The following is a 17720-nucleotide window of genomic DNA, read 5'->3' as shown; positions in this document are numbered from 1 at the left end:
TATCTGGTCTGATCATTTTGCCGTTCAATTTAGGTTTATATCAGTTAGTGGCGTTCCTCCAGCCCCTCCCCCCAATGCTACTAAATTTAGAGCTTGGTCGAAACTGAACTTGGAAAAATTCAATGCTGATCTAACATCTTTATGCCCAGATACATTTGGCCCTTTATCCTCTTTGAACCTAGAGGTGTCACACTGGCTATCTTCTACAATTGAGTGGCATCTTCCTCTGTGCACCAACCGTCCCCACGTACATTTGCCTCCTGCTCCATGGTTTACGCAGGATCTCAAAATAATGAAGGTTAAGTGCAAACACCTGGAAAGGTGTTGGAGGAAAACCTACTCAGGAGAGAGTAAATTAATTTATAGGGCAGCTTAAAAAAATTATCATTCAGCCTGTAGGAAGACGAAAGGGACTTTCATCGCTGAATCCATCTCTAAGGCCACCAATCGCCCTAAAGCTCTTTTTTCTATGATAAAAAAGTTGGCAGGGGCAGATACTTCTCCAGCCCCCCCAATACTGGATGAATCTCAATGTGATGAGATCGCTGACTTCTTTATTACTAAAGTCGAAACCATCCATAATTCCTTGGCAGTTAATACACCACTATCTGGAAATGAGCCTTCTCCCATTACATATGGGGAGAGCCCTTCTCCCAAGGAAGTGATTTCTGAATGGCCATTACTAGACCAAGAGTCCCTTCGTCTGTGTCTTTCTAAGGTGAAATCTGGCTCCCCTTTAGATCCCATGCCTCCTACTATTCTGGGACAGCTTGCACCAGCCCCCCTTTTGGTGATTCAAGAACTGCTTAATGCCTCTCTTCGGGAGTCTACTGTTCCCACTGACTGGAAGAGGGCCATGGTGATTCCCCTTTTGAAAAAACCTGGGGCGGACCCCAAAATTTTTGCCAACTTTCGGCCTATCTCCCTTTTACCCATGTTCTCAAACATTTTGGAGAAGCATGTTAATACTCATTTAACGGCACACATAGAGGCAACAGGTTATCTGCATTCCTCTCAGTCAGGCTTCCGTGCGAATTTTTCCACGGAAACTGCCTTACTGGGGGTTACTGAGACGCTGCGTAGTCATCTGGATCAAGGTGAAACTATGGCACTGATACTACTTGACTTGAGCGCAGCCTTTGACACGGTGTCACACTCTATTCTCATCACCGCATTAAATAAGGCTGGGGTGGTTGGGCCTGCTTTGGCCTGGCTAGCCTCATTCCTGAGTCAGCGTTCATTTCAGGTTTGTTCATCAAGCTGCTCCTCCTCCATTCGTACAACTGCTTATGGGGTTCCTCAGGGGTCTACATTAAGTCCTATGCTTTTTAACATCTATGTACGACCCCTGGCCTCCATAGTGGAGAAGGCGGGATTATTTCTTTACTCTTATGCTGATGACACGCAGATTATCTTTCCTCTCTCCTCTAATAAGGAATGTTCCTCATCTACACTCCAGGAGGCACTTGGCCGTGTGGCTGGGTGGATGCAGGCTAACCTGTTAAAACTCAATGGTGATAAAACTGAGTTAGTCATACTGGGCAAAGATAAACATCTTTGGGGCCCGAAGCATTGGCACCTGGCAATGGGTCCGATACCTCAACCGGTTACGCAGGTACGCAACCTGGGCTTTTTGCTGGATGATTCCTTGTCAATGCGCCAACAGGCTGTCAGCATTTCAGCCACCTGTTTTACCATCTTAAGGTGGCTTCGAAAAATTCTTTGGCTTCTTCCCGTTCCAACAAGACGCACCGTGGTTCAGGCTCTTGTAACCTCTCGCCTTGATTATGGCAATGTCCTATATCTGGGTTGCACACAAGAGGTACGTAAGAAGCTCCAGCTGGTGCAGAATTCTGCCGCTCGGCTCCTTTGTAAGGTCCCGAAGAGATCTCCTATCACTCCCTGTTTGCGGGACTTACATTGGCTGCGCATAGAGAGCCGTATTAAATTCAAGGCTCTTTGCGTCATGTTTAAAGTCAAACATGGTTCGGCACCTCTGTACCTGCGTTCTCGGGTCCATCCTTACGTCCCTTCGCGTGCGCTTAGATCTGCCTCCCAGGGCAATTACGTGATCCCCAGATTTAAGCTGGCGCGAATGGGAGGCCGCTCCTTTTCACATATGGCCCCTAAGCTTTGGAACTCCCTGCCCGTATCCCTAAAATGTCAATCCATTTTTACACAGTTCCGTAGGGGCCTGAAATCTTGGCTCTTCGCGCAGTAGACATTTATTGCTTAAGCTAGCCTCTTTTTGGTGGCGCCGGGAGACCCCATGTGGGTAGCTGTGCGCCTTATAAGTTTATCTACAATTACAATTACAATTACAATTACTGCATTCTGCAGCACACATAGAAAGAGGAAAAAAGCCTCTTGTGATTGTTTGTGTGCAGGAAGGTTTTCCTTCCTGCACAAAAATAATCATGCCCGCAACGCAGGCACCCTTGCAGCATGGTGCATAGGTGCCTGCGCTGGCGCACAGAGGCCCATTGTGCGCCAGCGCAGGGGAAAAGGACAGGTATGAGCCGTATCTCATAGATTCGGTGCATTCCTGACCTTTTCTTTTGCCGTAGGGCAGCACGGCAGGACGGCCTGCGGTGCTGCCCTTGGGCTAAACATCATTAATGAGGCACTTAGACATTTGGCATTAATTATTGAAAATAGGCGCTTATCTAGTCCTATATTAGAAAATGGGTGAGTCTGGAAATCAGGATATGAATACTTAAAATAGAAAAACAATATGGAGTTATCTGACCATGGGATAACAACAAATTCGTCATACACAAAGTTAAAAATCCAGACTATCCACTTTTCTTAGGATGTGGCAACATGTTTCCATTCAATGTAACAGAGTTATCAAATTGTGACTATAAATATTGGGACAAGATGTGCCACAGACCCTAATCACCACAAATAGCCCACTTTAGTGTGCTGAAAATATACCTGAATGTGAGTAATATGAGGTTCTGAAGCTATGCTCCAAATTGTAATTGCTAATTAGCTAAAGTATACAAAGTGTAAAGTATATATTTGCCTGGCCAGAAATGTTCGAAAGCATTACAAAAAATTACTTATGCACATGCAAACTGTGCCACAAACAATCATTGTGAGGGGGGCTTAGCTACTTTAAGATAATTGCTTCTCCAACTAGAGCCTATCGTCTTGTAGCCACTATTTTTTCATTCTTTTTAATGAAACCTACTGATCCTCCACTTGCAACTTGGATCGGATGTCGAAGGGGAGAGACTAGGCTGATGAAAGATGTTGTAAAAACCACCAGCAGAGTTGACAGAATGAACAGAATATGGTTCTGGGAAATTATGAAGTGTATTTGTGAGGATTTTGTGGGATTTGTGCTACTTTTTTTAATTCATGCTGTTAATGAAGATTATGCATGTGAATGGCTTAAATGATTGATTGATTGATTGATTGATTGAGTGAGTTGGTAATGCTGCCTATAGTTTTTCGTAAAGAAGTATGTGTGGATCCTGCAAGGCGTATGAATAACAAATCAAACAGTGATTGTTAATAATTTGAATTAATTTGTCTAATTTAGGTTGTACATGTACCTTGTCAAAGTGAGCTGCGTGGTTCATAAGGTTATTTATTGAGCTGAGCAAAACCTCCTTCAGAATATTGCAATTATGCTTAGTCACTCTTGACTCCTATGTTCTGTTTCCGATCATGTAATGGTTTATAAGAGCTAGATCATATGGTCGATGTATCAGTGTTCTTGGCCCCTCAAAATATAATGCATTAGCTCTAGAAATGAAAAAAAAAAAAGAAAATCATATCATTTTTAGGGAAAAACACAAGACATACCCATTCTGCTAAATATGTGGACAGTAACCTTTTTCACTTCACATCACATGTATTATTCATAATGGCCCAGGATAAGGGTTTTATGTAAACTTTTATATAAATATCTTGCTTGTAACTTTCAGTAGCATGTTTTGTAAAGGAAGGCCCTATTTATGAATCTGACAAGCATTGAACTCTAGTCCATGTGTGTGAAATCACGTGACAGAGTAAAATGACTATCATTAACAAACATTGGGATCTTCTCCAAAATGAATCTGATGGGGAACAACCCTTATAATGCGGTTAGTACAACGCGTGCCGTTACATCGCATTCGTTACAACGAACGCGATGTAACCACGCTATGCCATTACAACGCAAGTCTTTACATCGACTTGCGCTAGATGGCGTGCTAACATTACAAATAGTGTAGTTTACTATCCCAACACCTTCCCTACTGTTAAGTGGACTGGAGTTGGAATAGTAAATTACACTTTTCTAATGTTAGCACGCCATCTAGTGCAAGTCGAGGTAAAGACTTGCGTTGTAATGGCATAGCGTGGTTACATCCGTTCGTTGTAACGAATGCGATGTAACGGCACGCGTTGTAAACACTCGCGTTGTAACATCATACATCCAAATTCAATGGGATTTTTACAACTAAACCCACATTTGCTTATACTAGAGGCAAGAACCTTCAGGATTTAATAAAAAAATCAGAGAGACCTGCAACAACGCAAATTTTTAAAGGGAAAAACAAGTTCCGTAACTGTAGGCATTGTAATAACATCACTTGCGGTGATATACTAACTCATCCGGTCTCTGGCGCAAGAATCAAATCGAGACACACTTCAGACTGCAACACTACAAATATAATATATTGTTTGAAATGTCCATGCGGGAAAGCATATATAGGCAAAACTGAACGTAAACTCAAAACCCGTTTAACTGAACATAAAAGTACAATACGTACCCATAACACCACCTCAAGTGTAGCCACACATTGGTTAGAAGCACATCATAATATATCACAATTAAGAGCACAGATTGTGGAGGTAATTCACAAGAAAGAGGGAGTAGACAACAACCAAAAATTACTACAGAGAGGCATTTACTGGATAGATTTTTTACAAGCACTATCCCCTGTGGGTCTGAATGACAGAATTGATATGAGTTGTTACCTGTAATTAGATAGTTATTTGAGCTGCATGGTATTTTGTTACAGATTGTTTTGCTAGCAAGTTTTTCTATGTCTCTTTTTTCCCTATATCCCTCTGTCTTTTCTTTATACAGTCTGTTCCATTCTGTTCCTTTCTATCCACTACACACACATTTTTTCTGGATTACTTTCAGTACTTTTTGCTAAACCAGATGAGTATTATTATCACTATGATCCAGCACCATCTTACTATTCTTTGCCGTTAGTTAACATCATCACTACCGTATATTTTTGAGCACCTCTGAGATCAATCGGTATTCGAATATCCTTTAGCGCTTCAAACAATAGCAGTTGGGTCTAGCTCACACAGACATACTTTTGTAATCTTTATTGAGCACATTGCCAGTTAGTGGATTTTATCATCAGCTTTGAACCACAAGACCCATAATACACTTAGTTTCCAGCATTTCATTTATCCAGTTTTTCTAGGAAATGCGGTGCACTCGATTACTGATTTTTTCTTATAATCATTACCCATATGGATTTTTACTAACGGTTCAGAATTTTCAATAACTGTTACCATAGTATACACTTAGTATCGGGCAACATACACGCAGTCCCATTTCTATTTCTCATGTATGGACGCATCACGTTATAATGCTATGGGTCATTTCCGCCCACACTGATTACCGCTATTGATGGAAACTTCGTTCCGAAGCATCTATTCAAATTAAGGTACTGTGTTTCCTCCAAGCATTGAAAGTTTTTCGAGTCACACATCTTGGGAGCCCGGTCTTACGTTGCGTTTATTCCCCCTTTGTTTAGATTCCGGCCTGCTTAGCATCCGTGACACACTTTGGAACAGTGTTCATAGATCCGGTAACACTTCTGAGAGACATATACACATGGCAAGTCGCCATTGCACCACGCGTTTTCTTTTTTAGTTTAGTTGAGGATTACGTTTTTTTAAACCGGTTATTTCGACTGAGTCTTGTTAACGCATCCATTGCATTTCTGCATTGTATTTAGCGTGCGAGGACATTATTGCCTTACACAACCAAACATACTGTTCCAGGCACTCAGAAACCAAGGTTTTTACAGATACGTGGCAAATAAACATTCGCCAGGTATGATTTAATTGTTCTATAGCCTCTTTTCCATCACGCATAGCAGTCTTTAACATTTTTACCGGTTTTTCTATCCAATCACTACAGTCACGTTTACTTATGTTCCTACCATCGGCATATTATTCACCTATTAGATGGTGCTAACATATTAATATACACACAGTACTCTTTCATTTACCACCTTACTATTTTTCAAACTTCTTTCCGCTGGGCAAGGGACTGTCGCTATTATCTTTTATTACAAACAATATTTTATACTTTCTTGTCCACAGAATACTGCCCCTGAGGAAGGGACCTGCGAGTCCCGAAATGCATTGGGCTTCATAACAGCCATACATTGTTTTTGCTGGTATCTGCAATATAAATGTAGAACTCTTGAAGAGACAACAGCATGCATTGTGCATATTATGTTTTTTGATGATGTAAATCAAACATTTATTTTTGTTATCCTAATACTTCTGAATTGAAACATTGTTCCAATTGAACGGTCATGTTCAGAAGAATTATATCATTTGCAACGGTTTGATCAATTACAATATTTCAACAAGAAAAATGATGGTTTATTTTATTGTGCGTTAAACTGTATATTATGTTTTAAATCTTGAACAGTATGTTCCTGCGAACAGTGCCCACTATAATCAGGTTCTTTTACCTGTTACTTTGGCATTTTTGTAATATGAGTTATGTCAACACACTACTATAGTGTAGCACCCTTTTTCAAAATTCTAGACATAAATTTAGTTTAGACAACCAAGAGTCCACCTCTTTGTCTTTCTATAAATAACAGAGTAAAATGAGCCATACCACTTACAAAGGTTCCTAGATATGATCCTTAAACCATGTCGCCTTTAAAGACTACTAACTTCTCTAAATGATTCACTCTGTGAGAGGAAAGGGAGGGGGGTAGAGTTTTTTGTGCTGAGTACAACCTGAGGCCCTGCTACCCCTCCTACCCACAAAAAAACGCTTCTGAGGCTGCCACCAGCGTCCTGGGGAGGTTTTCAAATCCCAGAGACTCAACACACTAGCTGAAAATCCTCTTTGTGCATATATTTCCAGCTCAATCAATCATGGGTTTGTGAAGCACAACTACTCACCTGAGAGGGTCTCAAGGCGCCGGGGGAGAGGGGATGGTGCAGTTCCCGGATGTTCACGGCTATCCGTCGAAGAGCCAGGTCTTGGGGTCCTTAGTGAACTTGGTGAGTGTTGGCGTCTGTCGGAGGTGGAGAGGGAGGGTGTTCCATGCTTTGGCCGTGAGGAAGCAGAAGGAGCGACCTCCTGTTCTGGTTTTCTTGATGCGCGGCACCGTAGCAAGGGAGGGCTGGGCTGAGTGGAGGGATCTTTGGGGTACGTGGAACGAGAGGCGATGGTTCAGGTAGGCAGGTCTGGTGTTGTGGAGGGCTATGTGGGAGTGGGTGAGAAACTTGAAGGTGATTCTCTCCTAGACGGGGAGCCAATGTAGTGTCCGCAGGTGTTGGGTGATGTGGCAGTGGCGCTGTAGGTTGAGGACTAGTCTGGCCAAGGAGTTTTGGATGTTCTGGAGTTTGTCGGTGAGGTTCTTATTGATTCCGGCATAGAGAGCGTTGCCGTAGTCCACTCTGCGGCTGATGAGGGCATGGGCGACGGCTTTCCTGTGTTCGAGGGGGATCCAGTTGAAGGTCTTTTGGAGGAGTCTGAGGGTGTGGAAACAGGAGGAAGAGACAGCGTTGATTTGGGGGTCCATTTTGAGTTTGGAGTCCAGGATGACTGAGGTTGCGTGTGTGGGCAGTGGGGGAGGGTGGGTTCCCAAGATCAGGGGGCCACCAGGTGTCATTCCAGGCATCGGGGTGTGGGCCCATGATGAGTACCCCGGTTTTGTCCGTGTTTAGTTGTAGGCAGCTGTTCTTCTTCCAAAATTGTATTTGGAGATGTTGGGTTCATTGGATAGGGAAAGGATGAGTTGGGTGTCGTCCGCGTAGGATATAATGTTGAGTCCAATGGATCTGACGATGGATGCGGGTGGGCCATGTAGACGTTGAACAAGGTGGGGCTGATGGAGGATCCTTGGGGAACTCCGCAGGTGGTCGGTGTGGGATCCGATAGGAAGTGTGGGAGTCTGACCCGCTGAGTTCTACGGTTCCAGTTGAAGGCCTTGTTCCGTATTCCTGCACCATGAAGCCTGCAGGCTAGGGTGCGGTGCCGTGAGAGACTGTGTCGAAGGCTGCGGAGAGGTCCAGGAGGATGAGGGCTGCAGTCTCTCCTCTGTCGAGTAGGGAGCGGATGTCATCTGCATCGGCCAGAAGGGTCGTTTCGGTGCTGGGGTTATTCCTGAAGCCATAATGGGAGGTGTTGAGGATGTGGTTTCCTTCTATGAAGGCAACGAGCTGGCTGTTGATGGCTTTTTCAATGACTTTTGCCAGTAGGGAGATGGGTCTGAAGTTTTTGAGGTGGGTGGGTCGGCCAAAGGTTTTTTCAGGAGAGTGTTGAGCTCCGCATGTTTCCAGTCGTCGGGGAAGGAAGTGGTCTCGAAGGAGCAGTTGATAATTCGTCGAAGCTCGGGATTGATGATGTCAGCGGCTCTGTGGTAGATGCGGTGGGGGCAGGGGTCCGTGGGGGCCCCAGAGTGGGTTGAATTCATAGTCTTCAGTGTGTCTTTTATAGTGAGAGCGGTCCAGCTGTCAAGTGTTGGCTGCGTGGTGTCGGGGGATGGTGGGTGTAGGTTCCGCATGTAGGTTGTCGTCTTCTAAGTTGTTGTAGATGGTCTTGATTTTGTGATGAAAGAAGGAGCTGAGTCTGTCGCAGAGGTCCTGGGAGGGAGGATGTCAGTTGTCTTACTGTTGGGTTTGGTTGGGAAACTCTTTGATGATGCCGAAAAGTTCCTTGCTGTTGTGTGAGTGGGTGGATATTCTGTCCTGGAGTGCTTTCTTCTTCGTGTATCTGATGAGCTTATGGGGGGCGGCAGTGGCTGCTTTAAAGTGGAGTTTGAAATCCTCTGAATGGACTCTTAACTGGGAGACTGTGTGAAGGGAAGTGATATAGTGTGATAAACGAGGAGAAGTGCTTATACTTTTAACAGGTTTTAGTGTTCCTGCTGGATCAGTTTCTTTTTAAAGCACCCTAAATGACAATTTTAATTGAGACATGTCTAACCCATTTGGTCCTTCAGGTATGTTAGACGGGGAAGGTTTAAACCTTAAAAGGTTTGTGTTCAGATTATAAGTCATGTGGGGATCAGGATTTATAGTCAAAATTAATTAGTCAATAAATCTGAGTGCAAAGCTAAGTTGGAGTACAGAATTAATCAAAGAACTCAGTAAAGTTCAGGCCAGCAACTATATAATGAGAGAGCAATCCGGCTTGGATTTGCCTCCTAAGGCCAGTAAGAAAGGGTTCTCTCAAACATTCAAAAGAGTGTACTTTTAATGGGTTCTGAAAAACGGATCCCATGCATTTAATACAGTTCTACACAGTTCCAACAGAATAAACCAATAAGAATTAAGTAGAGTCAAACAGCTGCAAGAAAATCCATTTCGAAAAGCTCTCACAATTCACAAGGTGGAGCATCTCGTGGACACCACCTGTATGTACTGCAAACAAATATTGTTACATTTTGTGTAATTATGCATTTATTTTTGAAAAAACAAAGTTAACACTACTTAGTTTCTTTCCATCTCTGAAAGCTCTTGCTTGCTCACTGTTTTATTTCAAGGCACCTGATGTGACCCAGCTCCAGATAAGAGTAACCTATGTCCTAGAACGTAGTGCAGTAAAAATAAAATGCAGTTCTTAAATTAAATACATAATTGGAATTAGGGATGGTTTCAAGGGACATAAAGAATGTGTGGTGGAAAGAGTAAATGATAAAAAAAAACTCATAATAAAAAACGGTGCAAACAATGGCTGGAGTAAAGAGGAAATAGTGATGAAGAAGTTCTGCAGTAGAAAAGGGATCACACGGTACTTATGTGTAAATGGGCAACATCGAAACCCAACATCTGTGAATTTGGGTGGAGACAGCTTGTCTCTCTCGGCTCCTCCAGTTTGCAAACAGATGAAATGGTTCTCCTATGTAAAATGTGTATCTAGCTTGTCAATGGAACCCTCTAAGTCCATACCTCAAATTGTGAGAAAAAAGTTAAAATCTCCCTAAACCTGCATTTTTCCCTTCGACTTACAAACCCCAAGGCAGTGTGTTTACCTAAGAGGCACGTGCGTAGGAGGAAAGATGCGGCGCGCGATCAGTGCAGCAAATGTTTTTCAGAATTAAGTTGTTTATCAAGCCTCCTTGCCGTGCGTTTAATGCACCTCAAAAACAAGTTTAGAACACCTGTTTTGCAGACACAAATTAAACATTATGTAGGAGTGAGATGCTTTGGCGAAAATCCATCAATAGCTTTCAGAACTATTCCTTACTTAAACCAGCAGAAGCGACATTTACAGTATAATATTTACCTTAACAGCTGCTCACTGATTCATTTTGTGTTTCCAGGGGGACTGCGCGAGTTTCCAAAGGTTTAAGTGTCCCTTTCAATTTAAGATGTAAACTTTATTGAATCATCTGGATAAACAGTGCTTGCAAACACGCGTCCTCTTGCTGAAAGACACGCTACCTCGTGTCAGAGTGACAACGACCACACGAGCTGAAAATAAACAAAACTAATTATATGCAAAAGTCACATTTCTTAACTCTGAGCTATAAAATCAATTCATATTCTGACCGCTGGAGTTTATTGCAACCCATCTTTGCATTGTGAAAACTCGTAGGGTTTTTATCTGCCTCTCGAACGTTATAATGAGTGGTATGTACATAAAGGGCCTTTTTCTCATAGTTGTAGGAAGTGTAAATGAAGTTCAAATATGGGCGTGATTCGCAACCCTTTTATTGCACAACCTAAGGACATTGGCGGTATCACACAAAAGAGCACCGAAAGTGGTAATTTAAGACATAGGGGTATATTCTCAAACATTTTGCACTGGGTTAGCATCACAAAAGTGATGGTAACAAGCACAAAATATTTTTCCCCAGCTCTTTTCCATAGGTCACACCAGAGACTCCACCTGTGAGTCCTCTCGGTGGATTGACACACAACTGTTCCTAATCGAGCTAAAGTCCTTCGTACCAGCTCTTTTCCACAGGTCACACCAGAGACTCCACCTGTGAGTCCTCTCGGTGGATTGACACTCAACCTTTCTGTCAATCCTAATCGAGCTAAAGTCCTTCGTACCAGCTCTTTTCCATAGGTCACACCAGAGACTCCACCTGTGAGTCCTCTCGGTGGATTGACACTCAACTGTTATATCAATCGCCCGGGGACTCACGGAGCACGAGCTGCATTTTTTTGATTGTGATGATTAAATCTGTTGCACCTTTCACACTATTCCCCTTGTAGATTGGTCAGGGGTAATAAAATACGGGGACTTCCAATTGTAAAAGAAAAGAAAATATATATTTAAAAAAAAATTGAAGGTATAAAGTAGGAGGTTACTATCTCATTAATGAAAAAAGAGGCGTATATGGTAATAAAACTATTGTGTCCCTACCTCTACTTATATATAGATTATTTCAGCCTGAAGAGAGGCACCTTCACAGACCAGGTCTTTTTGTATTTAAGCTGATTATTGAGTGGAGGGCGATCTGGTTTATTTCCCCTCTGTAGCTCCTTGTTGTGTGCATGTGCTGTAATAGGGGTTCCAATTCTGCAATTAGGTGCATGATCATTGCACGGTTCAGCCTGTACTTATCGTAGATTTCATCCTCATTTTGGCCCAGCAATGTTCTGCGCACTCGGAAAATCCTTTCCTGTATCCTCCTTCTGTGCTGGACTGCTGCATTGATCCTCATCCTCCTTGCCAGCACGTAGAGGGCTGCCATTGTTAAAGGCTTCATGGGTCTCCTGAGTCATTTTTAAAGGGTTTCAGATTAGTGGCACCCGTGCGAATTTTTTTTTTTAACTTTACCACCTGATTGTGATTCCCCTTATTCTGCACTTGCTAATAGCGATTTTCATTAAATTTGCTATGTGAGATTTTCAATGCGTTGCGATTCTTTAATTGCTAATCGCTATTTGTGGATGCTGTTGTATGTGTCGCTATTAAGGATTCACAATGTTGCTTCTCGCTAATTTTGCGGTTGGGTTTTTAGCAAATTTCTTGCATTTTCAGTATTTTGGATGCTGCATTGCGAATCGTTGTTTTGCGGTCGGTAACGTTCTATTTTACCGATTCACAATTTTTGCGAGTAGATTTAGGCTTGATGCATGTGCCAGCATATGAATAACAATACATCGAGCATCATGAAAAAACAATGCTTAGTTATAATTACACAAACTATATGTATGCGTACAAGCATAATTGGCATAATGGGAAACAGTACTTATAATGTACATAATAATTGCAGTGAATACAGAGAAGGAAAATTAACATCAAGATTATTGTACCCACAGCAATGATCAACTTCATTCAATTGCACATAGTCTTCCAACTTCCATGGTCTTCTCCTCATCCGAACCTCCCTCTCCTCCTCCTGTGCCCCACCCTCCACTGTTTTTTCTCTAATCGATTTATCCTTCTCTTTCCACACATCTAGTTCTATGGTATGACACTGTGTCAACTTCCTTGTGTTCCGCCACGTTCAATCTTCCAAATGCACCAGACCGCCTTTACTTTCACACAATTTCTGGGGATTAGACCATTTGAGCAATCTTTCTTGATAAACCCCCCAACACCTGCTCTCACTCAATGACCTTCAAAGAATATTTTTTCCTAATCCCTCATTGTATCGGTGAGCATCCTGACCCTGATACTCTTCCATTCTTTCTCTGAGCGCCCACCTATCAATTGTCTACCCCGTGGTTCTTTCCATCCATGCTGGCACAGCAGCAGTGCATGGCTCCCTTCCTTTCAACAAGAGCAAGCATTTGCAATGCAATAGGTCTCGCATTAGTGAAAGTTTGAGCTATTGGCGTTGCTAATAATAATGCAGCGCCAATAGCTCAAACTTTTAGTAATGCAAAAGCTATTGCATTACAAATCAATCGAAGGCACTCACACCTTAGCTTCAAACATCTTGAAATAAAGCGCAGGTGCCGCGATTGCTTGAAAAGCGAAGAAATTAAAAAAATGGCAGCTGCAAGTTTTTTTCTATTTATTTACTTTTGTTACAATGAAGGCACCTGCGCTTTAGCTTTGAACCTCTTAAGCTAACGCGTGGGTGCTGCGATTGCTTCAAAAGTAAAGAAATAGAAAAATAAATGCACATTTTTTGCACAGCTTCATGCCCATATCCTAAATACTGTACACACCAGTGGGGATGGCTCCTTAAATCAGTATGGCTGGGCTACCATAAATTATCACCCTACAGAATGCCGAAACCGGTAATTACTCAACACACATAGTACTAATGAGCACTGTATTTAATAATAGTGATTACACTTATTTTTGCATTGAATCTTGCCTTTCAATTTTTTGTCATATACAAAAGATTGTTTCGTCCCAAAGTGTGTTACAAAATTCATACACCCAACCACCCTGTTTAATCAAAACATATACTTACAAGTATCATCAAAATATATAATCACAAAAACATTACAGCATAAAAATTAAACACCAGAAAACATACAAAAAATGAGGAAAAAAAACAACATTACACAGATCATGAGACTGTACATCTACTTTTCCGTGACTTATTTAAACAAATTTATAAATTACATTTGATCACTTTTGTGCATACAGTTCAGAACTCAAATAATACATCACGGACAACTTAGAAAAACTATCCTATTACTGATGTTCGTAACTAATGGGCATCGCAACCATGCGTGATCGAGAAGACCTGGAGCTCCGAGCCTGAATCTTACATTGAAGCTCGCTATTGTAATTACTCCCTCTCTGCACACTGTGACGTTCCGTCACTGCTACGATACTATCTGCTGCTACATTTTTAAGTACGCAGCACACAAAGTACACCTCACATATTCCAAAAAAACGTAATATCGAAAGCTAGATGCCCCGGTGCTGCGTCCATCGCCAATGTCTCTATCAGCTAAAAATAACACTCAGTGATACTGAGACACAGCAGGGGTGATCCACGACACGATCTTTACTGCGGAGCTTGACAAGGAACTGGCATCAGAGCAAAATAGTGTATTGGGAGGGAGGTGTGGGGGGGGAAGCAGGCCACTGACAAAAGTTTGTGTGTAAAAGGCCGCTTTATTGGAACAGGTGCACATTACAATTTTAAAACCTTGGCCAAACGCCTTCCAAAACTAGACCTCACTAAATATAACATACCTAACCCCGCACCCCGCCCCCTCCCCTAAATTCCTTCGAACCCACCCCGCCCGTACATTACAACATTACAACAATATCAAACATTACATTCCTGTATAACCCCACCAACAATCTCTAAATACAAACCTTCCGTTAACCAAACTCCCCTGCTTGCCCCTTTACAGCTATCGACCACCCAAACTGTGGAACCGAACTAAACTTACCAACCTATCCTTTCCCTGTCGATAACCCAACTCAACAAAATAACTCCACCAACCTCCGGTAAAACTGTCCAAAATTCACAATAACCCCCGCCACCCAGAAAGAAAGGGGTGGTGTAACCACTACCCACCCCTCTTTCTGCCCTCCAACAAAAGAAAACTTTAAACTCCTCGAGCATGATTTTGCACGTTCAAACAATGGGACAAAACCTCCCTAATTTCCAACAAATAAAGGTCCATGCCCAACCTTGACAAATGCACCCCATCACCCCGAAAAAACTCTACCGTCTCAAAACGAATATCCTTGTGGGTCACTCTCCCGAAACCCAAATCGCGGCAAAATCTGGAAATCTCTGCATTCACCTTCTTCCGTGCCCTGTCAATAGCTCTTGGGTTCAAAGCCCCTCTCCACACCCTCCGCGGGACCAATTCCGTCCAAAGCACATGGCAACCCGACCAACGCTCCTTCAGCAAAGCCAAATCCCTCTTCATTGCACGCAATAAGACCACCCCTTTCACACCGCAAAGATCGTTCTCTCCCAAATGTATCAAAAGAATATCAGGGCATTGTCCCCTCACCATGGCATTATTTAAACATGGAATAAGCTACCTCCAAAGCATTCCCCCTTTTCCTTTCCAGAGGATCCGAAAAAAACTGTCATTGAACCCCAACCTTCCCCCAAAATAACTTTTGCACGCTTGTACATGTGCCCACTTGACGAAGCAATGCCCCACAATCCACACAGTCAGTTCCTTTGCGTGGGGCCCAGCCACCGAACCTGAAAAGAAAAACAAGAATGAGACTCACACAAAAGAGGTTGACGCATGCGCCTCCGCTGCATTCGCTCTTACATATTTATGAAAACAGTCTGATGACCAACGCCCTAAACGCATGATGTCATCCTGAGACCAACCCTGGTTATGCGCTTCAGTCGCTGCCCCGATCCTAAAAGAGTGAGTCCCAAACTGGGCCCCATCCAAACCAATCCGCTGTAACCCCTTGCGCAAAACCATACGCAGCTGATAGTCTGTGACGCGTGAACCATTCATATGCTTAAAAACCAAGTCGCCCCCATCTCCTCCCGATAGGATCTTCCATTGCTTCGCCAAACGCAGCGGACAAGTACAACTGGGGGTTCCTGCCTCTAACCACACCCCCTTTCCAACACCCCTCTGATCCGTTTTTGAACTGGATAGCCAAATGTTCACACCTGTGTCCGTGAAGAACACGTCCTGCCAACAAATGCCCTGCTTTACCTTGGTCCCGAGGAGCTCAGAAAACCGAAATGCCCCAAAAAACATAAACACCATAAGGGTAGCAAACAACGAAGCCTCAAAATCATCCCTGCAAACTGCAGGCAAAACTTCCAACAAACGTGCTAACGTCTGCCAAGAAATAGGTAAACGGGACATACCGGCCCCACCCCGCTCCCTAGCCCAGCCCTCAAGCATCCTCCTTCCTATTTCCCCAGCAGAAGGGGAATAACCCCAAAAAAGCTTACCCATAAAGGAAATCCCCGCCAACTTCCCAGCAATAGTGACTCTAGACAAACCTTTCTCAATGAGGTCCAGGATAAAATGAACTACATCCTCCGAACTGCGCCACGACTCCTCCCTCCTACAAACTCCTGATGACAAAAATTCTTTCCACGCCAAAGCATACGCTGCACGAGTGGAAGCAGACAAAGAACCTACCACCAGTTGAAATACCCTACATTGCCGACAGACCAAAGATGCTCCGGCGTCGGGGTCGGTGTCCTGTCCGCCTCCTTGGCCAGCCCATGGAATCTCCCCCACTGCGAACGAGACAAAGCATCCGCAATGTCATTGTCCACACCTGGTACGTGCAAAGCCCTGAATGAAATGTCGTAGCGCAAACAGCCCAGCACAAACACTCTCATCAATTTCAAAATCTGCTCATCCCTGGCTGACTGCCTGTTGACTATTTGCACCACTGCCATGTTGTCCACACGGAAAAGCACCCTCTTATGCTCCAGCTCCTTGCCCCAAATGGTCAAAGCGACCAGGAGTGGAAAAAGCTCCAAAAAGGTAATGCTCCAATCCTGCGGCCATTTCTCTGCACACCATCGGCCTTGCCAGTAAATACCAAAACCATCACTGCCTGCTGCATCCGAAAACATTTGCACATCCCACTGCACATCCTCGTCTCTAGCCAGTGGTACTCCGTTAAAGGAGTGCAAGAAAAAAGACCACATACGCAGGTCCTCCTTTACACCTGCCGACAAACGCACATGATGGTGAGGTAAATGCTGACCCGCCAAAGCCCGGCCCAGGCGCCTGCAGAAAGTCCGTCCCACCCTTACAACCCTGCAGGCAAAATTCAAATGACCTAACGAAACTTGGATGTCTTTCACCGTCACTTTCCGCCTAGACAACATCATGTCCAGCAAAGCCAACATTTTGCATTTCTTATCCTCAGGCAGACGAGCCTGCATTGCAACTGAGTCAAGCTCAATACCCAGAAAGGAGATGACAGTATCAGGCCCCATTGTCTTTTCCGGTGCTAGCGGCACCCCCAGCTCCTCCATAAGCTCGTGGAAAGAGTACAGAGCATGCTGGCACTCAGAGGAGCCCGGGGAACCCACAAAAAAGAAATCATCCAAGTAGTGTGTGACCAAGCTGTGACCTGTGCGATTCGTGAAAAACCACTGGAGAAAAGTGCTGAACAGTTCGAACAGAGCACATGACACAGAGCAGCCCATTGGTAGCGCCTTGTCCACATACCATTTACCCTCAAATTGTATCCCCAGCAAAGGCCAATCGTCTGGAAGAACCTGGAGCAGCCTAAAAGCCGACTTGATATCACACTTTGCCATGCCTGCAGCTGCGCCCGCGGTCACTACAAGTGACATGGCGACGTCAACTGAGGAATATGACACCGAAGCAGCGTCTTCATCAATAAAATCATTGACTGATGACCCTTCTGGCCATGACAAATGTTGAATCAGCCGAAACTGCCCTTCCTCTTTTTTAGGCACCACACCAATAGGGGAAATGATCAAATTGTGAACTGGCCACTCTCCAAAAGGGCCTGCCATCCTCCCCTCATGCACTTCTTTACTCAATTTCTCACGCACCACCAATTTGTGCTCTGATGCGGATTTCAAATTATCCACCCACCTTCTCAGCCGGGGCCCGTGGTACCCCAAATG

The 17720-nt window shown here is 43.7% G+C and overlaps 1 protein-coding gene across 1 annotated transcript in view; it reads right to left on the bottom strand.

Annotated features, from left to right (window-relative positions):
- The window catches only part of LOC146817419 (uncharacterized), a 57583-nt gene extending 40487 nt beyond the window's left edge, over positions 1 to 17096 (bottom strand). The window contains exons 1-2 of the mRNA XM_085609640.1: positions 16898 to 17096; positions 15400 to 16343 (exon numbers count right to left, since the gene is read on the bottom strand). Of these exons, the coding sequence (XP_085465766.1) occupies positions 15400 to 16343; positions 16898 to 17096 (1143 nt within the window). The remainder of the gene's footprint in view (positions 1 to 15399; positions 16344 to 16897) is intronic.
- Between the last annotated feature and the right edge of the window lie 624 nt (positions 17097 to 17720).

The sequence above is a fragment of the Triturus cristatus genome, chromosome 6, assembly GCF_964204655.1.
Source record: "Triturus cristatus chromosome 6, aTriCri1.1, whole genome shotgun sequence".
Classification (NCBI taxonomy): domain Eukaryota; kingdom Metazoa; phylum Chordata; class Amphibia; order Caudata; family Salamandridae; genus Triturus; species Triturus cristatus.
This window is presented reverse-complemented; position numbering and strand designations above follow the sequence as displayed.